Source organism: Miscanthus floridulus, chromosome 9 (genome assembly GCF_019320115.1).
Source record: "Miscanthus floridulus cultivar M001 chromosome 9, ASM1932011v1, whole genome shotgun sequence".
Lineage (NCBI taxonomy): Eukaryota > Viridiplantae > Streptophyta > Magnoliopsida > Poales > Poaceae > Miscanthus > Miscanthus floridulus.
In genome coordinates this window covers 118,325,660-118,349,752 of record NC_089588.1, presented here as the reverse complement: position 1 = coordinate 118,349,752, position 24,093 = coordinate 118,325,660, and the positions used below count along the sequence as shown (strand labels likewise).

Sequence of the window (24,093 nt, the reverse complement as noted above, 5' to 3'; positions counted from 1 at the left end):
AATAAAACCTCTAATCACACTATTGACCAAGTCATCGCCATGATGAGAATTCTTCGAACAAAATCATTTTTCGAACATACTAAAATTTTGTTGAATTCGCGCCACACTCCAATTCAACATGCAATCACCTCCTACCATTTGTACTCTCTCTTACTAAAACTAAAACCCTAACTTTCCCTCATCCCCTTCAAAGGCATATTTCTAAATTAATTTGGTGCACATCATTTTATTTTTGACACATTAGTGCTTGAAGTTGTTTGGCTTTTATTTGAACTTTTGGTCGGAGTTAGAAGTTTTGCTTTTATTTGAACTTTTGGAGTTTAACCCCTTCGTAAAGCCCCTCCTTTATCCCTATAAGAAAAAAGAAAAATTCTTTTCGCCTTGTAACAAGGCAAATTGGCCTCCACCGCAGGCCCAACTCCCACTCCACCCCTCCTTTTCACTTCCAGCCCCGCCCGCTCCTTTCCACGGCCCAGCCCAGCCTCTTTCCCACTTTGTAATGGTGATCGATTATGTTCTGTCCCGCTTTCGTTTTTTGCAATAATTTTTTTTCAAGATTGATTAGCACTAATGCACAATTATTAGAGGTGGACAAAACTATTTTATAAATTAAATCTAGCATGACATAGAGCCTCGCCCGCGAGCGCCCCTGCTCTGACGGCTGTCCGCATCTGCGCCTCTGCTGCAGCCCCATGGCCGTCGGCCTCCAGCTCGTGCCCACTCCTCCCCCCCACATAGCTGTGCCTAACGCTCGCGCAACTGTGCCAAGGCTCTCACGCCCGCTTGCACTGGCGATGTTAGCATCGCCCTGGGCGGTCGCGCCTCCCATCCATGGTAAACAAAAGTTTCTTAAATAATTTTTTCAATAAATTAAATGATGAGTTGAATTCAAGCCCTGCTCGAATTCAACATGTACAAGACCATTTCGCACATACTTTATATTTGATCTAAAATAAAACCGTGACTCTATCTTCTCTCATGGTATTTTTGAGATTTCCAATGGATTTTAGAAGATCACTGTTCTGCTAGAAAAAGGGAAATCAGAATCAACATGGGGTGTAGCAAGCTTTGTTTTGAGTGTTCCTTTATTGTACAAATTATCTACCAGCACGGGTAGATATATATTATCCAATTGTGGTCACCTCGATCATTAATGCCAAACAGTTGGTTCTACCATAGCTAGGTCTGAAATAGGCCAATAGTAATGTAGGGATGATTCGAAAATGATTGGGTTTGACTATCACTGTCGGTGGGTAAACCGGCAGTGATGATGGGATTTAGTGAATCATCAGTTGTTGTTTGTGTAGGAGTGGAAGACGCTGTCACCAACACTACCGGAAACCGGCGATTTGCCGAGTGCCGAGGCTTTGCCGAGTGTATTTTATCGGGCACTCGGCAAATACCGTGTTTGCCGAGTGCCAAATAAAATACACTCGGCAAACAAAAACACACGGCAAAATACGTCTTTGCCGAGTGTTTTTTTCTGGCACTCGGCAAAGAAGCTTTTTGCCGTGTGCATTTTTTTTTGCCCTCGGCAAATCATTTTTTCGAAGCAATTTTTGAGGCCCTAAATGAATTCAAATGAAAAACTTTTCAACTACAAAGTTGTATAACTTCTCAAGATCTACAAAGTTTATTTTGGTCATTTCTTCATTTGACAAAGCGACAATAACGTTGTTCATAAAATCTACATATCTCATATCTCTCATATTAATTTCATGAAAGTAGAAGATACATAAATAAGATTTGTGAACAATGTTACTACCACTACGTCGGATGAACAAATGACCAAAATAAACTTTATAGATCTTGATAAGTTATGAAATTTTGTAGTTGGCAACATTTTGATTTGAAATCATCTTGTCATGCAAAAACGACGTTTGAATTTGAAAATTTTAAAATTTGAATTTTTCAAACGACCTCGGATGAAAAAACTTCCTAAATGAAAATTGTAGATCTCCAAAAGTTATGAAACTATGTAGTTGACAACTTTTTGATTTGAAATCATCTTATCATGCAAAACTATGTTTGAATCTCTCAAATTTAAAATTCAAATTTTTCAAACGACCTCGGATGGAAAAACTTACTAAATGAAAATTGTAGATCTCAAAAAGTTATGAAACTTTGTAGTTGACCACTTTTTTATTTGAATTCATTTAGGGCCTCAAACAAGCAATTTACTCTCAGTTTGCCGAGTGCCTTTTTTCTAGCACTCGGCAAAGCCGTATTTTGCCGAGTGCCTATATTTTGGCACTCGGCAAAGAGGTATTTTGCCGTGTGCATTTTTTTGGCCCTCGGCAAATCAGTTTTTCGAATCAATTTTTGAGGCCCTAAATGAATTCAAATGAAAAACTTTTCAACTACAAAGTTGTATAACTTCTCAAGATCTACAAAGTTTATTTTGGTCATTTCTTCATTTGACAAAGCGACAATAACGTTGTTCATAAAATATACATCTCTCATATTAATTTCATGAAAATAGAAGAGAGATATATATGATTTGTGAACAATGTTACTACCACTATGTCGGATGAACAAATGACCAAAATAAACTTTGTAGATCTTGAGAAGTTATGAAATTTTGTAGTTGGCAACATTTTGATTTGAAATCATTTTTCATGCAAAAACGACGTTTGAATTTGAAAATTTTAAAATTTGAATTTTTCAAACTACCTCGGATGAAAAAACTTCCTAAATGAAAATTGTAGATCTCCAAAAGTTATGAAACTATGTAGTTGACAACTTTTTGATTTGAAATCATCTTATCATGCAAAACTACGTTTGAATCTCTCAAATTTAAAATTCAAATTTTTCAAACGACCTCGGATGGAAAAACTTACTAAATGAAAATTGTAGATCTCAAAAAGTTATGAAACTTTGTAGTTGACCACTTTTTGATTTGAATTCATTTAGGGTCCCAAATAAGCAATTTACACTCGGTTTAGTATAATATATTGGGAACTAAAACGGAATCTAGACACAAGTGACAGTGTGGTGTAGTGGTAGAGGAGGTTTGTGCGCAGCGGGAGGTCTTGGGTTCGAATCCCGTCGGCCGCGTAGTCGTGAAATTTACGCAAAAAAGCCGGAGATGGATGGGCGCTGACCGGTGGGGGCCTCCACCAATTAAAAAAAAAATTCATTTTTTTGGGTAAAAATTCCCATTTTTTCGGCTTTTTTTTCGGTTCCAACTTTGCCGAGTGTCGGCACTCGGCAAAGGCTTTGCCGAGTGCCCGACAAAAGACACTCGGCAAAGACGTCTTTGCCGACTCTTTTTTTGCCAAGTGCTCTTTGCCGAGTGCAGCACTCGGCAAAGCCTTTGCCGAGTGTAAATTGGGCTTTGCCGAGTGCCCCTGGCACTCGGCAAATTCACTGAGTCCGGTAGTGCAAGAGAGGGGCGGTGACGAGAGTCGAATATAGGGGTATGTTAAGTCCCGGGGAAAGAGGAAGTCGACCAATGGACCCCCCAACCAATCCCATGGATCGCTCGGGGGCTCGAGGGCTATACCCATTGGGTACGCTTGCGCGCACCCTTTAGATGGAGTTAGGGTGAGCTCCGGACACTTTTGTTTCAACCTTTGTGTGTCTACAATACATATTTAGTTTAAATATCTTGTAAAAATAGTTTTTTAAATACCTTATCTTACTATTACTAAATAGAGATGAGTCATGCTTGAGAAAGGATAAAATTATACAAAGTCTTAGAAAAATTATAGACACATTGCTATTGATTCAGAGGATTATTTAAGTAAAAAATATTATTAAGCATCACACTTCTTTTTCGTATGAGCGACGTAGAGGAGCCCAGCAGGCTTATCAACCAATCACTGGCTAGCCAGACACTACTAGAGAACAGACTTTAGAACGATGTCCTAATTTGGCATTAGCCTCGGCATTTTTTGCCCCCGGGACTAAAGGTTCCTGCCCAACGGTCGTCCGCGGGGCAGGGATCTTTAGTCCCGCTGGTATTACCAACCGGGACTAAAGGTAAACCTTTAGACCCGGTTGGTAATACCAGCCGGGACTAAAGCTTTTAGTCCCGGTTTGGGTGATGCCCCGGAAATAAAGATTAATCTTTAGTCCCGGTTTGGACCCCTAGCCGGGACTAATTATCCCGGCCTATAGACCAGCTCATTTCTTCCTCTCCGAGCCCGAGCCATTCCATTCAAACTCACTGCCTCTGTTCTTCAGTTTGCTGTTGTTCTTGCTCTCTCCCCCTCCATTGGTGTTGCTCTTCGATTTTGGAGGTAACAAACTTAATCCTCTTATGTTTTATCAGTAGCTTATCTCATTTTGCGATGTAGATGCATGTGTAACTTTATATGTTGGACTTTATTATGATTTTATGTCATTTTTAGCTCAAAATCACATGATGATTTGCATATATGTTTGGATAAACAAAAGTTAAATTAGTTCATCAAAATCATGCCTCGCTCGTCCTCGCTGGAGCACGCGCCATGAAATGATGCCTTTTGTTTTTTAGAATTAAATTTTCCATGAAATGAAAAATTTAGAAAATAGTTAGAAAATTATAGAAAATCCATACTAGTTGAACTTGTGGACCGTGTTCATCTCGGCGAGCATGTTCTCTGCCGAGCGGTAACGGATGTCAAGGAGGAGCTTTGATTCTACGAGGGAGAGCGGCAACGGTCGTGGAAGACCGTGTTCCCTTCCTCGTAGAATCGGAGCTCTTCCTTGGCCAAGTACGGTGCCGTCCGGTGGAGAAATGCTCGCCGAGATGATCACGTAAGCAAGGTCAACTAGTACGGATGGTTATTTATTGAAACATGTTTTTGAGCTATGTGATTTCTATGTCATTTTTAGCTCAAAATCACATGATGATTTACAATAGTAAAATCACTTGATAGTTTGGTATTTTACTATTATACATAGTACATATTTTATGGTTTAGTTAGATAAATAAATAATTTTAGTTTTGTTTAAATATATTATTTTAGAAAATGTGAAATTTACACTAGTTTGCAAAAATAAGTATAGAAAGTAGATGACAACTGGTACTGGATCCTCGGCCTCTCATTCAGTTGCGAAACGACTGAGGCCAGAACTCCCTCTCATTATCTGCGGCAAGTGTAAGCAGAAGATTGTGATGGAGTACCGAGTCATGGAGGACTGCACCGTCGGCGGGTTCCACGTCCGGCGGGGCACCATGATCCTCGTGAACGCCTGGGCGATCCAGCGGGACCCCGCGGCCTGGGACGCGCCAGACGAGTTCAGGCCGGAGCGGTTCTTGGACGATGGTGGCAAGGTGACGGCGGCGACCGCCATTCCCATGCTGCCATTCGGGCTGGGCCGGAGGCGGTGCCCCGCTGAGGCCATGGCGATGCGCCTTGTTAGCTCCACGGTGGCGGCGCTTGTGCACTGCTTCGAGTGGGATGTTGGGGAAGGCAGAACGATTGACATGACAGAAGGTGGTGGGCTGTCCATGCCCATGGCGACACCGTTGGCTGCTGTCTGCAGGCCTCGTGAGTTTGTGAAGAGCATGCTGTCTGCCTCAACATGATGTCGTGAATAGTAGCAATTAGTGGTTACTAGAAATGATAAATTACGTATTATATATCTTCTGTGGCTCTTTACTCCTCAGATTGTTGTTAAGCCAAACTATCTTTAAGTTTGACCATGTTTGTATACAAACAATAATATTTTATGGGGGAAAGTACATTGTTCAGCCTCCTAGTGGCACCACATTATTTATTTTAAAAAGATGATCAAATAAATTTAAAGCAGAAACAAGTAGATATAGATAACGTTTTCAGAAGAAAAACTGGTACTAGTTTCATATTTTCCTGATCTAGAATAATTTAATTATGTATTTTCCAGATCAAACCAGCTTGAGCATCAATCAAAGGTCAAAATTTGTCTAGTTTTCCAGTTTCGTCAATTTTTTTTTTGTCTAGTTTCAACAGAGAGGGTGTTCGTTATCCGATCTTGAAGTTCAAGGAAAAATCAGACTAGCGTGCAAATTAAAGGTTGAAAAATGGAATTTACCGTTACTTTTTTTATGTGGTCAATGTTGATACACTTGGTCAAACTTTGAATCAAAATGTGGTAACACGTGCTACCCCGATTTGATTCCATGAAATGAGGTTGGAATCCATCCGACTAGTTCGCTTTAGAGGATGAGTAGGCTTTAGCTACGCAACGTGATGGCTACCGTTTTCTTCTGGACTGGATGGTCCATGCAAGGAAACGACTTGCCACTGATACAAGTCACGAACCACCTGTGGAGTGGCTAATAGGCTGCAACTTGCAGCCATTGATATTTTCTAACCTGATGAAGATAATTAATGATTGAATTAAGACAAATAATCTGATGAGGACGCAGTGGATGCATTGTGGACCCTGCGAGATTAGGACACGTAATTCGGCCTCTGACAAACCTGGGCAGCAAGCAGCTTCAACTGGACCACTCTACTCCTTGCCGTGTGCGGTGCACCACCGGCTACTATCACGCCGGCGTCGCCTCCATCCCTATCCCATCACCTCTTTCTAATTCCTTTCCCATCAGCCGTGCGGAGTCTAGTGATTCACTGACTCATCCTCATCTCACTTTTGTACGTTTTCCACTACTACTCCTTCGGATTTATTGGATGTCATATTAGCTTTATCGCTAGTCTATACAATGTTTTTGTTTGCATTTGATAATCAAAGGATAGAAATTTTAACAAATGACAAAGCTAATACGACGTGTAAAAAAATACGGTGGGAGTATTTTTTCGACATATATAATCCTGACCGAATTATTTCTTTCCTGTTACTTATTTTCTTCCATTTTTTCATATTTTTCATTCCTCTCCATTTTCTCGGTTTATGGACATTGTATAGAAATATGGTAATTTCAAGAAATTTGTTCTTAGAGTTGCCTGTTCTGCGCTATGTATTTTCTTAAGGGCAAGTATAATGGTGTTGTCTTATAGGTGGTATCATGGAGTGCCAAGTAATCTTGATACGGCTTAATCAACAACATTTTAATAGTTGCCTGATAATAACACACGATTCCTTAATTTTTGTTGGATCGGACAAAGAAATGTTAAGAGGACATAGCCAATACACCGGACACGCAATCACTACCAAAACATCATTGTCGGTTGTGCTGAAGCCGGCAATGACTGCTAATCACTGCCTGGTGGTGGTTTTAGCTGGCAGCGATAGGTGGCTCGCTGCCAGGTGATTAGCTTCCCGTCAATTTTCTAGACCCACTAAAAAAAACCACCTGTTCAAGCTACGATCCGCCAGTGATAACTACCATATCACTGTCAGCTGCTGATTGAATCTGGCAGTGATATATCCCTATTGGGTCAAACCACCACCAACCAGAAACAATTTTCATATCACTATTGGTTTTTGTTTGACCCACCAGTATTCTTCCCGTCCATTGGATCGACCGGCCACCAACCACCCTTTTGATTTTCCACCGCTGCTGCCACTTACCACCATTCCTTCTATTTATTAAAGTGGTTTCTGGACGCTTCCAAGGCCACAGATGAGTCCCCCCTCCCTGGCTCATCCATATGCAAGATATAACTCATCCATATGCCTATGGCCGGGTTCTCTCTGTGGGATCGAGAAAGCCCCTCCACATACACATTCCGTTATGCATAGTCAAGATGGTGCAGATGAGAAGTACTTGAAGAATGTTTGTGAAGTTGGAGCCATGCCAAAGCTTAGGGACGCTGGGCACGATGCCCGGACATCCTCGTTGTTGCATGGGCTTCCTAGTTGGTTTTTGGGACACTCCAAGTTCACATGGTCATCATTCACCCATCTCCAAAGGCATAGGCTCATCACGGCTCGCATTCGTCTGCTGTGCAGCTGTTGTCCGCTCTAAGGAAACCATAACAGGGAAGGCAATCATCTCCAGCTTCTAGTCCGCTCCTCTATGGTTAGGTTCTTGCTACTGGGAATTCTAATTTTTGTGTGTGATATTGGTTGGAGGTGGATGCGTAGAACCACAAAAAAAAAGAGACATGGACAAGGGGAAGCTTGGCTGGAATATGTGACTGCTTGTTTGGGCTCGGAGGCACCTGCAAGTGAACCTGGCCATGTCAGCGGAGACAGCTCTCCAAAACATGCACCAAAAGCAGAACCTTATAGGTCCAAACTTTTTTTGGCTATTTACTGTATCATGTAATACCGATTTTTCTTTCATTAGTGATAGAGCTTTCCAGCAGCTGGCAGATTACTGCATTTGGGTCAATACAACTGTGGTTTGTTTAAATTGTACCAAACACATTTGGTAGCTAATAACAATAGGTAGTTTGTCCATCAATTATAGGTTTGTTTGCTAAATAATTTAGTTCTGTTTCATACTCTGCTTACGTTGCCCATTTTCAGGCCTACCTTCCCAAACATCTAAATTTATTCTCTTGAAACATGTAGGTTCACGTTCCTGAATTTCCAAGCATTTTGATGGCTGAAATAGATTATGTCTTCTTTTTTTTTCTAATGATGCTACCATATGGCTCTCATAAAAAGAGATACTTTTTAGTGAATGTTGAATGCTTCTTGAGTTTAATACAAGATCAGCTTCTGTAGATTCTGTACGAAGCTAGGATTAACACTTGAGGTAGCCTCACAAGAATTTTTCTATCGTTGCAAAGGTTGCTCCATTGATGCTTGCACTGGATGCTCATTTTTTCCTTTCTTATATCTATGCTCAAAATTGGCAGTCATCAGTGTTGTAGTTATTTTTCCTTTTAGTTATATAGTTATATTGTTTTCCTTTTCGTTGTTTTGTTGCCTTGGTAGTCTCTTTCTGCTTGGCCTCTGGGATGTCATGTCACCTTTAAGATAGTTGCTTTCTAAAGTTGATAACAGAGGGGACCAATGAAGGAACAATAACCAGATCACAGATCTGGACATTTCTATTTTTAGCTACTACTTAATTGTTGCTATAGTGGTTTTATGTTACTAGCATATCCTGTTATTTCACCCTCTGGTCAAGCAAACAAAATGTCAAAATCGTTTAGTTTCTTCAAGATGAGAACTTACCTGCTTCATGCCAGATGACAGGGTTGATTATCTCATATCGTTACTCATGCAATTGTTTGATACTACAACCCAACTTCAGATTACACTTGCAAGGTTATATGGGCAAACTAATCTTTAATCTTAACATGTTCTTACACATAATGCCATGATTGTTTCTTTCTCCGGTGTGAGGACTCCGACACTATGGTAAATACATTGTTTCCGTGCTAATAGTGTCATCCATAGTCCACCTTTCAATACTGCCTTTCAGATCATCACATGTGCTTGCTTACTGCTAAAATTACCACTGCATGTTCTGAAGAGTGAATTTGGTTACTGCTAAAATTTACGGCAAGATGTCTGCAACTGCTGCATGTTCTTAGTAGTGAATTTGGTTAGTGCTAAGATAACTAGGAGACAAGAAAGATGTAGTATGGTCTACGCTCACAATGGTTGTTCATATTAGATTTTATAGTCACAAATTACTTGATGAAATGCCTTAGGGTTGTATTGAAAAATCTGGATGGCTACCTACTTGCATTTGCACATCCAAAATGATTTCGGTTCTAGGAGAATGAGATTTGGCTGTGCATGTTGGTGCTTGGGTTCTCTGTTTCCTTTTCCTAGTGTATGGTCATTCTCAGAGAGTTGCAGAATGCAGGTTTCTTTGTAGCAGTCTCATTTACAAGCATATCGTCATATAGTAAGATTTTGTGTCATCTCCATACCAGTTTAGTGCTTATACGATGTTAAGAGGTCATATATGCATCGGAGGCAAAGTATCAATTAACATAGTGACTGCTTTTTGTTCGCTGCAGTTGCACAAAAAAAGACACCTTTGCTTCTGCACTTGCACAGATGTACATTGCAATTTTGCTGCTGTGAGCATTGCTCTTTTAGGTGAATCTCCTCTTCTACAAATGATTTTGCTTTCAGTCAATGGGCTTATTACCTGCTCTTCCATACCTTTTCCCTTTTCCTCAAGCTTCACTTCGTTCAACCTTACGTATTAATTTCATGCACTGCTGTTTTTCATTCTGCAGGCTTCGCTCAGCAGTAAAACAGGATTCAATGCTGTGACATTCTCTGGTGGTTATATCTTCAGGCCATGAGTGTTACATACTTGGGAAATATACTACATGTACCTGCTCCTCAAGATCAACAAGATGTCAAGATGCGAATCGATGAATAGCTTTTTTTGCCTCCCTATTCGTGTAACAAATCACACCTTCTCGCGCGGGGTTACCAGCTAGTTCATACTACGTTCTAGGTTGTCCTCATGGTGAAGTTAAAAGTGTTCATCGAAGCTGTGGTTTGTTTTGAACCTATTAGAGATATGACTATGAGCTCACTGTTTCTGAAATTTGAGCAGTGGCTTTAGGTGTTAGTGAGCTAAGCTTTTGGTCACAAGTGTTGGATGTATAACTTTTGGTCACATGAGGTAGAGGTAGGGATGTTGATGGCTTGCTCATGCACAAAATTCATGTCTGTGAGCTTCTAATGTATTTTATACTTGTATGATGTTGAATCTGACCGGCCATACATTGGGCTAGCTCATATATAATGAATCAATGTCAACGTTTTATTCTCATATTAATCAATGTCCCTGTATGTATGGTTAATGTATATTGTACTGAATGTTTGTGCATTGACAAAAGAAAATTTGGGATTCATTATGTATTGCTAATTATTAGCAGCAGATATATTGTCTCTATGTGAATGATTCGCGTTGGATTGTTAGTTGCTAAAAGTATTTATAGCTTCAAACTATGTGTCGGTATATGTAGCCCCTAAGGCGTCAGACTGTCGGTCGCTAAAAACTTGTCGGTCGGCGTAGGCTATACCGACGCCACTTTCAGCGGCTGCAAGTAAGTGTCGGCATAGATCTATACCGACCGAAGGAGCGTCGCTATATCGACCTATACCGACCGACGGTACGTCCTTAGTCTAGGGCTGTGGTGTATTGTCCGATTAGCGTGCTTTTCGCGTCTGTGTGTTCATAGTAAGACGTAGATTAGTTTTACAAACTTTTCATCTTAATTTGATGTTTGGTGTATTATTCTAATTTAGATCTATTGTTTGCTTCGTGTATGATTGCATGGATGCTTATGTGGTGCTTTATAATTTCATCCAGTCGGTGAGATACACATGGTGATCAAGAAGAAGAACGTTGAAGATTAAAGCTTACCGAAGGATCGATGTTTTAAGGCAAGTATAGCATGGGATCTTCCTTGTTGTCTATTCACCGTTAATCACTTAATTCATATTGCATATGTCAACCTGGTTGCCAATAAGGATATCCTAGATATTTGATATCTTGTACCTTGACACCTTTGGGTTATTGCATTGGGTAGTATGATGCTAGTGCTCAATTAAAGACCATGATCTTGTAACTTGACTAATGGTATATGCAATAAACACTAAAAGATGCTTTTTAGCAACATGGAACATGGGGGCTAGAGCATTGGGCTATTTTTATGGTGCTCTAGATTCCTCTTCCTAAGGACTTAGCTGTAAGTGATCATCCGGGACTTACAGTACAGCTGTGAGGGCTATATGGCTCTGGCTTTAGCTCAGTATGAGGACCTTTTCTAGCTTGTTAGTGGTTACCTTTATTGGCATAAGAATGGCTTGATGAATCGGGTATAGTGCGGCCTCTGTCCCCATGAGTATAGGCTGCGTGTTAATGTGCCATCGGGAAGGGGGGCTCTACATCTGTTTGTCGAGTGAATCTAATGGCCCTAACTTGTTAGACGAACCTTTGAAAGGCTTCATAGTGAACCCTACCGACCTTCCTTGGTAGTGGGTCAAGAGGCTGATCACCTCGGGCGAAAGGGTAAATCACGACTCACAGTGAAAGTGTACAACCTCTACAGAGTGTAAAACTGGTATATCAGCCGTGCTCACGGTCACGAGCGGCCTTGGAAGATTTACGGAATAGATGATCACTAATGGTTAATAGATGATGAACACAGATGATACTGATGATGAAGATGCTCACTAATGATTATTGTTTATGCTATTCATTATTCATGTTTACCTGATCATGTGTTTATGGGCTTGTGATAAACTTGTTGCTACTCAATTGCTAAAATCATGACTCATTAAAAGCTAATCGCAGTTAACCAGTGTTAGCCATTTGAGCCTCATGAACCCCATGTTATATTTGTTGAGTACGACATGTACTTACACTTGCTTTACTTATTAAATCTTTGGAAAAATCCTAGATGGGTACCAGATTGCCAGTCTGGAGGAGTTAGGCTTGTGATCAACCAGTCAATTGTCCCTTTGGATTTGTAGTCTTTGCCTGAAGATCGGAGTTGTCTTTCCGCTGTCTATACTCTGTGGTTATATTTCTTATACTAATACGCTATGTATTTAAGCATTGTCTATTGATATTACCCTTATTTGTAGCTATATGTGAGATTTGACTTCCTAGGCTCACATATGATGTGTATCTGGTTTTGTTCTTAAAATCGGGTGCTACAAAGTGGTATCAGAGCAATGCTGACTGTAGGACACAAGCCTAGTTAGAAATTGGCCGTCTTAAGGTTTTGAAATTGCTATAAAATCCTTGTTGTACAAATCTTGATATTTTCTTCTCTACTATATATCTATCCTTGATATTTATCTTCTCCTTGATGCTTATTTTGAAGTCTTTGTTCTCATCTTTACCCCTTGATTTGATATGCTTTTAGAATTGTCTCTCACCACCTTCTTGTGTAATCTGAAGACGAGTCTTAGGATTGTTATCCCTAGTATAATGAGGACGATAATATCGAAAGTTAAGTCAATGATTGAGTGTGCACCTTTATTGCTTGTTGAATTGTCATTACGCTTATGATTGTTTTGTATCTTTGTAATGATTGCAATGATGTTGTTGGGTGTTCCCACAATTTCATTTAGTTTATAGGCCTAAGGTATAAGGATTAGTGAAATAAATAGCTGAGATATGGTTTTCTTCTGTTCCCCCTATCCTGTCTTTTCAGAGCAGCTTGCATTCTTTGGCTTATATCTCTGATTTTGGACGATCATAAATCATGAGAAAATTCTGAACAATAGTTGACATCAATATCTTTCTCTAAGCGTGAGAGTCATCCTGATAGCTATTATAGTTTTGGAGATACAAAAATCACAAGCCAATGCATCTGTGTTGTTGGAACCCAGAATAGTTTCTGTTGTACCCTGTTTTGACCAAGTTAATGGCAGAATTTGGAAAAGTGTTCTATAAGGAAGTTGCGGAGAATTTAGTAAGCTTTCCAATGATATAATCTATAACTTCACTGGATTAACATAATAAGAGTTACAACTGTTTTACTGCGCTGTTGTTTTTCATCTCGCGAGGAATTTCAGATTCTTGTTCTTGCCCATACACAAGAGTATCATTGGGATGTCAGAACATCTTGATACTAGTTAGCTCATCTAGGAGGAGGTGCAAGCTACCCTTCTTGTGTCCCCTAGTTTATCTTTTCTTAAGGGGGGTAGCCAAGTTGAAGAATTTGCAAGGTGAAGTATCCTACGTTCTAGTTTGCGCAGCGGAAGCGTGGTGGTACCCAAGGATGTGAAGGAAGTTTAGAGTCTCAATGTGGTTTGATTAAAGATTCAAGGGAGGTTTAACCAAGATCATCAAGATTTTGGTAGAGCTATCGGAGAAGCTTTTAAGTTAGTTTGGATTAAGGGACCCCAGCTAAGTGTTGAAGGAATCCAAGAAGAGGTTGGGGTAAAACCAAAGAATTAGCTTTGCCAAATTAGGACAAGAGCTTTATATCCACTAGGATGCATCTTGTCAAGGCATGGGATGTGTCCTTATGCAAGAAGAAAAATATAGTACCTTGTCAACTAAGGAAGCGTGAATTAAACTACCTAACATGTTATCTAGAGTTATTCATTATGGAGCATGGAAGTAATATCTTCTTGGAAGTAAAAGTGACATATAGAAGAATCACAAGAATCTACAGGACATCTTCACCAAGTTGGTCTTGAGCTTGTGATATCCTCGTTGGAATAAAATTGATTATGACTTGGAAAAATGCTATCACTTGGAGAAGCAAAAGTCGCAGCCGATGCCCTTAGCAATGGAGTGTTGTGCTAATAAGGTTCGGGTGACACCAAGGACTAAGAATTGTATTCCAAGTTTGAGCAACTTGACCGGGATCATTAATGTTTTGAAGGTTGGTAGTAGAATATCCTTCTGACCAAGAGATTCGTCAGGCTTTGTTGGAAGGTGAATATACTAAGAAAGAGAATTGATATTATGGACTAAAAAGGAAAGATGGCCTAGTGATTGGAGTTACCTAAGAATTGTTTAAGGTACCAGTCATAATCTTGGAGTTAGTTTGACAAGTTACTTGGAGTAAGATTCACAGGTATGTGAGGTAAGACGGAATTCTTATTAGGACGATGGAACTACACAATGAAGTAAAGAAGAGCCTAGAGACGAAGTATCCCTATCTCCAAGTCAACGTTTTCCGAATCTCGAGGACGAGATTCATCTTAAGGGGGGTAGAATTGTAACTCCCTAAATTTTGATTTTTTTTGGAAATAGAGCTAAAATGATTTAATTTGGAATTTTGTGCTCATAAAACATAGGAAAATAATAATTTTCATTATTTTAAAATTTATCATGGGGCTTAGCAACATGGTTATGCATACATGCCGCTGCATATTATTTTGTGAATGTTTAGTTTTGATCAAAGTTTCAAAGAGAATTGGAATTGGAATTGGAATTGGTTTTGAAAATATGTTTTAGAAAATAGAAAAGGACTTTTAATATTTCTCTTCCCCCTTCTCTGTTTCGGCCCGAGCAGCCGCGCAGCCCAGGTCCCACTCCCACCGGCCCAGCAAGCCAGTCTACTGCCAGCGCGCCACCGCAGGCCAGCTTGGCCTCGCATTCCTCTGTGGGCCGCTTCCCTCTTCTCTTGGGCCAACCTTTTTTCCCCGCACCGGCCCACTCGCGCCCGTGTACCCTGATATCATCGCGTGGCCCAGCTTCTCAGCCCAGCAGTTGCGCCACGCACCTCTCCTCCCCTCCCTCTCGCTGACCGTGTTGGCCCACCTGGCAGCCATCTTCTTCCTCGTGCCGTCGCCGAACCGGACTCCACCGCCGCCGCTCGACTCCGCTGCGGCCACGCTACTGTTGCCTTGCGCCCTACGAATACCGGCCCTTAAATAGTGAGCCCTGTGCGGAGCCACCTACCCCGCGCCCTATTCCGCACTGCCCTTGCCCCGAGCTAGCCAGCGCCGCCGCCTGGATCCCGTCGGGAGGAGCCGACGTCGCCGAGCCGATTGGACGCCCTCCGTCATGGTAAGCTTGTTCCCGAGATTCGCGTTGAAGTTGCGAGCATGCCTAACCCCTTTTCTCTCTCTCTCTCTCACGTTGTCTTGGTCTCCCCGCGTCGTAGCTGTACCGTCGCCGCCATAGTTCGCCTCCAGCCATCTCTGCTTGCTTTTAGCGGCCATGGATCGCTGTCCTAGTTCGCAGGGATGATATCTAGCTCCCCGTATTTTTCCCGTGAAGAATGGCGGGCGGAATCACGGAAATCGAGCCTCACCGACAAGCTCCGTCACTGGCCATGGCGGCCGTCTTCGCCTTTCCTGTTCCGGTGGCGCACTCCCTCATCAACCATCCTCAACCGTCCGATCCTAGATGTACCGTCCAGATTAGAACCCGCATACCCTTTCGTACCGGTCCATGAGCACAGTTGTGGACTTGGTCCACAGTTCCACCTCAGCCAGTCCACGGCCGGTTCACCACCTTGGCCAGTTCCCTTCTGCCACGCGTCGACCACGTGGACAACGATCGGGTCAACCACGCCAGCTTCGGTCGTTTTACAAAAGAGCCCCCAAGGTTTTCTGAAATCAACCCGCAGTCCAAAACATATTTACAGATTTTGTTTTCCCCATTTGAAAGCGTATTTTGTTTTGATAAGGTCTAAAATACGTTTTCAACTATTTATAGAATTGCCACTGATTTTGTTTTAGCCATAACTTCTCCGTTTTAACTCCGATTTGACCCGTTCAAATTGTATTAGGTTCGTAATTTCATAATCTACATGTTAATACTACTGTTAAGTAGGTTTTCAACTTTTAAAATTCGTGGCTAGATTTAATCTATTATTTTATTAAAGGAAATCTTGTTTAAATCATATCTTCTGCGTCTTAGATCCGTTTTAATCCATTCAAGTTGCGTTAGAGTCATAGCGTCAAGATCTACGCGTTAGTAACAGTGTTTATCATGTCACTAATACTGGAATTTCATGGTTATCATGTCACTAATACTGGAATTTCATGGTTTGAATCATATCTTAAATAACAATTATGCAACTGGATTTTATAAATAGAATATGATTTGTTTCACTTTAGTTTTATAAATCAAATCTAAATTTAACTTAAATTATAATCTCTATAAAATATCTTATATATGTTTTTATACCATTAAGACACATGAAGCTAATAGTTTTATGAGTAAATCTATTAGTAGTTGTATCTTTTTTAACCGTAGCTCCGATTAGCGTGCTTTTCGCGTCTGTGTGTTCGTAGTAAGACGTAGATTCGTTTTACAAACTTTTCATCTTAATTTGATGTTTGGTGTATTGTTCTAATTTAGATCTATTGTTTGCTTCGTGTATGATTGCATGGATGCTTATGTGGTGCTTTATGATTTCGTCCAGTCGGTGAGATATACGTGGTGATCAAGAAGAAGAACGTTGAAGATTAAAGCTTATCGAAGGATCAGTATTTTAAGGCAAGTATAGCATGGGATCTTCCTTGTTGTCTATTCACCTTTACTCACTTAATTCATATTGCATGTGTCTACCTTGTTGCCAATAAGGATATCCTAGATATTTGATATCTTGTACCTTGACACCTTTGGGTTATTGCATTGGGTAGTATGATGCTAGCGCTCAATTAAAGACCATGATCTTGTAACTTAACTAATGGTATATGCAATAAACACTAAAAGATGCTTTTTAGCAACATGGAACAAGGGGGCTAGAGCATTGGGCGGTTTTTATGGTGCTCTAGATTCCTCTCCCTAAGGACTTAGCTGTAAGTGATCATCCGGGACTTATAGTACAGCTGTGAGGGCTATATGGCTCTGGCTTTAGCTTAGTATGAGGACCTTTTCTAGCTTGTTAGTGGTTACCTTTATTGGCGTAAGAACTGCTTGATAAATCAGGTATAGTGCGGCCTCTGTCCCCATGAGTATAGGCTGCGTGTCAATGTGCCATCGGGAAGGGGGGCTCTACATCTGTTTGCCGAGTGAATCTAATGGCCCTAACTTGTTAGACGAACCTTTGAAAGGCTTCGTAGTGAACCCTGCCGACCTTCCTTGGTAGTGGGTCAAGAGGCTGATCACCTTGGGCGAAAGGGTAAATCACGACTCATAGTGAGAGTGTACAACCTCTGCAGAGTGTAAAACTGGTATATCAGCCGTGCTCACGGTCACGAGCGGCCTTGGAACATTTACGGAATAGATGATCACTAATGGTTAATAGATGATGAACACAGATGATACTGATGATGAAGATGCTCACTAATGATTACTGTTTATGCTATTCATTATTCATGTTTACCTGATCTTGTGTTTATGGGCTTGTGATAAACTTGTTGCTACTCAATTGCTAAAATCATGACTCATTAAAAGTAAATCGCAGTTAACCAGTGTCAGCCTTTTGAGCCTCATGAACCCCATGTTATATTTGTTGAGTACCACATGTACTTACGCTTGCTTTACTTTTTAAATCTTTGGAAAAATCCCGGATGGGTACCAGATTGCCAGTCTGGAGGAGTTAGGCTTGTGATCAACCAGTCAGTTGTCCCTGTGGATTTAGAGTCTTTGCCTGAAGATCGGAGTTGTCTTTCCGCTGTCTATACTCTGAGGTTATATTTCTTATACTAATACGATATGTATTTAAGCATTGTCTATTGATATTACCCATATTTGTAGCTATATGTGAGATTTGACTTCCTGGGCTCACATATGGTGTGTATCTGGTTTTGTTCTTAAAACCGGGTGCTACAAAACAACAGCTTTTAAAAGGAATTATACCTTTTTCGTTCTAGAAGTCAAACTAAAATAGTTTAATTGCACTTGTTTTCATATAATATAAACTGCCACACTAATCACTTAATTCTGGAGCTCCCCGCAGTTAACACCACCCAACCATTTTCCTCCACCACACATAGCCGGCAGTGTACTGTTAACTGCAGGGAAATTGTTTCATTGCACCATGGAACCGGCTATACTGCTACAGTAATTAATTAAACTTTATTCATTCTGGAAGTTTCATTCATATTGGGCTCGTCATTCTGGAACTTTATAACATACACTGCCTTGGCAAGAGTAGTTTTGCCGAGCCCACCAGTTCCAACAACAGAAACAATCTTCATCTTCAGGTTGGACTCGTCATTCCTATTGGGCGACAGCATGGATATGAGATCAGCACTTGACTTGTCGATGCCAATGATCTGTGATGCTTCTCTGTACATAGCACTAAGGCGAGGATAGACAGTTCGCGTGGATGCTGCAGGCTTGGCAACAAAGCTGTCGACGGTGAATCTACCATGCCGGTCGGTCACCTCCTGGAGATTTTTCCTGATCTTCTCAATGGCACCAGCGATCTTGTGGCGGCGCTCTTCGCTCTTCTTGAATAACCTGGTCAACTTATCACCTAGACCTTTCAACAAACTGTCCTTGTCGTTGGGCATATGCATTAGTTGCTATTTAATATATTTGGTTGATAAAAGTTACTTATATAAAATTGTACTGTTCTCTTTTGTTCATTTTCTAACATAATTAGCGTAAATAGATAATGTCACACCCTGAAAATTTTCATTTTCTAAAATAGCCAAATTGATTTATTTAAGCAATTTTTGTGAGCATTGAACTTAGGGAAATAATAGTTTTATGGAATCAAAATCAATTATAAGGTTAGTAACCTCTTGATGCATACATGCTGCTGCATATTCATTCCTGGGATGATTGGTTTGACCAAATTTGAAAACAAGAATTCAAATCCATTTGAAAAATACTTTTAAAAAACTCTAAAAATAAAAAGAAAAAGAATTTCTTCTTTTCTCTCCATCCCCTCCTCACTTCCGGCCCAACTGGCCTTTTTCTTTTCCCGCGGCCCGCTCGCCCTCCCCTCTTCCCTTCCTGGGCCGGCCCAGCTCGGCCAGGCAACCGCTGCCGCTCCCTTCCCCGTGCCTCAGCCGCTGATCGCCTGGCCCCACCTATCGGCGCCGTCCCTCTCCTCCCGCAACCGCCCGCGCCGGTCCATGCCGCAACCGCCGCCCGCTCCTGGCGTCGTGGGCGCGTCGCCCCGCTCCCCGGCCTCATTTAAAGGGTGCCAAACCCCCGCGCGCACCCCTGCTGCCTCCCCGCTCTCTTCTTCGCGTTCGCCAGGCGCCGAGGAGGCCACAACAACCGCCGCAGCGCGCGCTGGGATCCGCCGTCCGCCTCCGCGTGGTCTGCCGTCTTCGAGCCGCCGTTGACCCCGTTTTTCCCCGCTATGAGCTTCGTCGTTCTCCCCTCTCTCTCCCCGTGCAATTTATTTCTCGTTTCATGGCTTCTAGAGCCCGTTTCGCATGCGGCCATGTGCTCTCGTCGCCGGCCATGGCAACCGTCGCCTCAGCCGCGTCCTTCGGCCCCGTTCTCGGCCTGGCTGAGGTCCCCTGCTCCCCCTCCTTCTCCCGGTGCCCTCGGTTCTTCGAACCGTGGCCCGTGGGCCGAGTTCCGCGCGCGCCGGTGACCACCTCGCCGTCGGCCAGGGCTAAGCCGCCGCAGCTGCACTGTTCCCCGCCGGCCTCCCTTTCTCTCTCTTCCCCTCTCTAATCCGAGCCCACCATCGTTTGATCAACGGCTCATAGAAGCCGATACCCTTTCGCGTGTAAATTTGCTAAAGAGACCCCCAGGTTTCATTTTATTGAACCCACCGTCCCTAGCGCAGTTTCTAGAGTACGCTTTCTCATTTTGAAAACGTAAAGTACACTGTTTTAGTCCAAAATACGTCTTCAGTATTTACAGAAATGCCACTAGATTTGTTTTGCTCATAAAAACTTCGTTTTAGCTCCGAATTAACCCGTTCAAATTGTGTTAGCTTCGTAATTTCATAATCTACGTGTTAGTACAACTATTAATCACGTTTGCAACTTTTAAATTTCATGGTTAGGTTTAATTAAATAAAGTGCTATAGGAAAACCCCGTTTAATTCATAACTTTAGCGTTTTAGCTCTGATTTTCGTGAACTTCGCGTTGACGTGATCGTAGCGAGACGTAGATTCTTTTCATAAACATTTTATCTTGTTTTCTATACTGCTGGTGTACTGTTCTAACTGTATGATTGTTTGCTTTGCATGAATGTTCCTGGAATGTTGTGTGTTGCCGTGTTGGTCGTGTTCAGACGGTGAGGAGAACGTTGGAGATCAAGGGTTCTTCAACGACCAGTAGGACCAGCAGGAGTTTGTGAACCAAGGCAAGTATAGCATGGGCCTACCTTGATGTCCTATTCACTTTAATCATTCACTCATGTGCATGTGTCTAACTTTGATAACCATAAGGACTTCCTAGTTATTTGATGACATGTTTCCTTGACTCCTATGGGTTAATTGCATATGGGTAGATTGCTAGTGCTCTAACTGAACATGATCTATACAATGGTTAATGGGTCTATGGAACTAAAAGTAAAACATGATTTATAACAACTGATCCATAGGGCGAAGGTGCAAATGACTTTTGATCATGTTGCTCTCGGCCCTCCATAAGGACTTATCTGTCGACAAAAGCTGGGACTGACAGTGCAACCGTGAGAGTCATATGGCTCTGACTTTAGCTCAGTAATAGGACCCTTTTCTAGCTTGTTAGAGGTTACCTCTATGGCGCAAAAGGGGCTTGCCATGTTGGGTATAGGGCTGCCTCTGTTCCTATGTGTATAGCCGCGATGGATATTTGCCATAGGAAAGAGGGGTTCCTACATCTGCCTGTCGAGGAAACCTAGCGGCCCTAACTTGTTAGAGAAACCTATGAAATGGCTTCATAGTGTACCCTGCCCGCTCACCTTGGCAGTGACATCGGAGCAATTAACCCGGGCATATGGGAATCACGACTCGCGGTGAATGTGCACCACCTCTGCACGGGGTTACAAACTGTTATAACAGCCATGCTCACGGTCACGAGTGGCCTGGAAAACTCACAGAATAATTGGTTACTCATTGCGGTTCATTTATGATGGTATACGATGATAATATGATGCAAATGACTCTGATATCTGCTTATGTGGGATTAAATGGGAGCTTAAGCATAACTTGATTAAACTTGATAATAAAATCTAGACTTACTAAAAGTGCTAACTGCAATAAACCTGTGTCATCCTTTTTGAGCTACATAACCGCATGTTATCTTGTTAAGTACGGGAAGTACTTACGCTTGTTTACTTTCTATATTTGGATAAAAATCCCAGATGGGTAACAGAAGACAACGGGTATGAGGAGTTTCCTAAGGATTATTAGGCTTGTGGTCAACTAGTTGACCTTCCCTGTGATGGAGTTCCACGAGAGAGTTATCATTTTATCTTCCGCTATGTTGTGTAAGACTATGTGTTATTATTAATCGTGATGTAAGATACACTGTGATGATACTTTTTATAATATGTCAACTTATATGTGTGACTAATCCCTGGGCACATATGAGTTTAGTGCTGTTAACACTGGATTTTGGTCGATTCTGGAGGATGACAGGTGGACCCGCATGCGGGAAGAAGGGTGTTCGGCAAACAAAATAGGCGGTCGGCTAAATGTTTGTGCGGTCGGTTACTTCAAAAGGCGGTGACTCCATTTGGGAAAACAGAAGATGGCAGGCAAGGCCGATCGGAAAGTTGAAAGTTGTAATAATAAAGGAATCTAAAGTTTAGGATAAGGAATCGTAAGTTTCCAAGTTTGTTTAGAAGTTCCTTTGTAAATCATAGTCCTCTAGGACTCGTGTTTTGTCTAGGGTATAAATATTGACCCTCGACCATTGTAATAAGGGTTCACAACCAAATCAATACAATCGGCCCCGTGCCAACTTTCGAGTCCTTTTGTCGTGTCGTCGAGTTCTTCGAGAGGAGTCATCGATCCGTCGACCTCCGTAAGTTCCGACAACCTTGTTATCATGTTTAGTATCATGCGGTGGATTTAGACGTGATGCAAGTAGTCTTGTTTGTTTTCAATGATCGTGCGGCGGATCTTTGCTTGACAATCAAGAAGTCTTTGCTTATGCTTTGTTTATGAGTAAATACCGTGCGGCAGGCGTTTGCTCAATATGCTTAGTGAAAGCAAGATAGTTATCGGCTCTATTAGATATGGCAAATCTAAATAGATTCATTAAGTTATCCAGTGTTGCATGTTTTAAATGTTTTATATATTTGTAACATACTTCTGCCCAATCTAGATTGATATTGTTCGGCTCTCTTTTTCTCTTATGGTTTTATTCGTGCTTCAACGATCATTGCTTTTCATATTATCTTTGCAAATAGATCATACGCTCACAATGGCTGAATTATTTTAATCTAGATTGTCACGTGTTGCGGGTTCATGCATGTTAATCACGTTTAAGCTTTAACGAAACTAGGTGTCATGCGGCAGATGCAGGTTTTAGATTAGTTTAATTGTTTTTTATTTGCACGTTCCTTCCTCATGGACCCCAATTCGGCTGGACTACCGAGCTTGGTTATGCATTAACTCATAATTAATTTCACTTGTTCAAACATGTCTTCCCATGCACATGCATTCGGCAATTAGGTCTTTACGTGCATTCATCTTACGACTAGCTGAATGATCTATGAACTTGTTGGCAGACAGCTCTCTATAGCTGTATGTCGTTGTAAGTGGCTTCAGGGCCGTATATGTGGAACTGTCTGGTATTACCCGACATGTTCCGGTTTGACATTTATTTGTTCTATCCCTTGTTAGTTTTCAGGTCAAACTGACTGGCACGCTTCCGGATCACGAAGCACCGGGAACCCGATTGAAGCCACGCTTTTCGGCTTACTGTGTGTGAGGCACAGTGCGTCACATTTTGTGTCAACACACTTTTTGGCATGCCCGGTGGGACCACCTGTTAGTTCAAGATGGCGTCTGAGATCAACAATGATCATGTTCTGGATGTGAGCATGACAGAATTGCCAAATAATTACAGGGATTTAGTGCTACAAGCATGTGAGCAATACCAACGAAAGTGCTTGATGTCTTTTTCCAAAAACAAGAGCAATAAAGTGTTTCAAAAGCAGTCAATGCCAAGGGTTCTTCTTCCGCATCAAACTGATTACACTGAAGAGGAGGATGCTCAGAAGATGGCAGCCCTGGTTTATAAAGCTATGGGAGAAACCATGACAAACCATCACACAGCTTTTCTGAATACCTTTCGAGCAATCATGATCAGTACTTTTGGTCCAATGGTTGATAAATATTTCGAAGAAAATGTTGGACCACTCAGTGGGCCGACGCTTTTCAATGTTCCAAAGCATCAAGAGAAGCCTGTTGGAAAAGAAGTAGCGTCGCCTTCAAATATAGGTGGATTGACTCACACTGAAAAGCAATCACATCCCACCTATGGCCAGGTGACATTTGGTACCACAGGAGAAGTGCCACCTTCAGCTTATAGAGTTTCTCCAGCATCAAACAGATTGCAGAAGAATATGTATGGAGATGGGTATCAAGAATTTACTGATTACAGTGCTATCAATGCTGTGCCAAATCCAGGGTATAGAAGTGTTTCAGGATTGCCTTCTGGAGTGCAAGTACAAGGAAATCAAGATCCAGGCATTGATGTTTTGATGCACAGGATGACTGATATGATGCAAAATCAGTTCGGCTTGAAGCCAAAGAATCAATCCTATTCATACAAGTCTCCTTATCCAGAATGGTACGACAGAGTGGCATTACCTCCAAGGGTGAAGCCTCCAACAGATTTGACCAAGTTTTCTGGTCAAGATGATACTAGTACCATAGAGCATGTCAGTCGGTACTTAATGCAGCTTGGAGAAGCTGCTTCAGATGAAGCTTGGAGGATTCGATATTTTCCTTTGTCTCTTACAGGACCAGCTTTCACATGGTTTACGTCTCTACCAG

General features: G+C 41.7%; 2 protein-coding genes across 2 annotated transcripts; one reads left to right on the top strand and one right to left on the bottom strand.

The window, feature by feature from the left end:
- Positions 1–5,119: 5,119 nt before the first annotated feature.
- LOC136483214 (cytochrome P450 81Q32-like) lies at positions 5,120–5,593 on the top strand. The gene has a single exon (XM_066480267.1). It carries the CDS (start codon positions 5,120–5,122, stop codon positions 5,516–5,518), a length of 399 nt encoding a protein of 132 aa, XP_066336364.1. The 3' UTR covers positions 5,519–5,593.
- Positions 5,594–18,249: 12,656 nt separating this feature from the next.
- On the bottom strand, positions 18,250–18,696 carry LOC136480705 (disease resistance protein RGA5-like). The gene has a single exon (XM_066478171.1). It carries the CDS (start codon positions 18,694–18,696, stop codon positions 18,250–18,252), a length of 447 nt encoding a protein of 148 aa, XP_066334268.1.
- Between the last annotated feature and the right edge of the window lie 5,397 nt (positions 18,697–24,093).

Excerpts from the sequence above, each read along its gene's own strand:
- LOC136483214 (XM_066480267.1), top strand. The coding sequence starts at position 5,120 with ATGGAGGACTGCACCGTCGGCGGGTTCCACGTCCGGCGGGGCACCATG.
- LOC136480705 (XM_066478171.1), bottom strand. The coding sequence starts at position 18,696 with ATGCCCAACGACAAGGACAGTTTGTTGAAAGGTCTAGGTGATAAGTTG.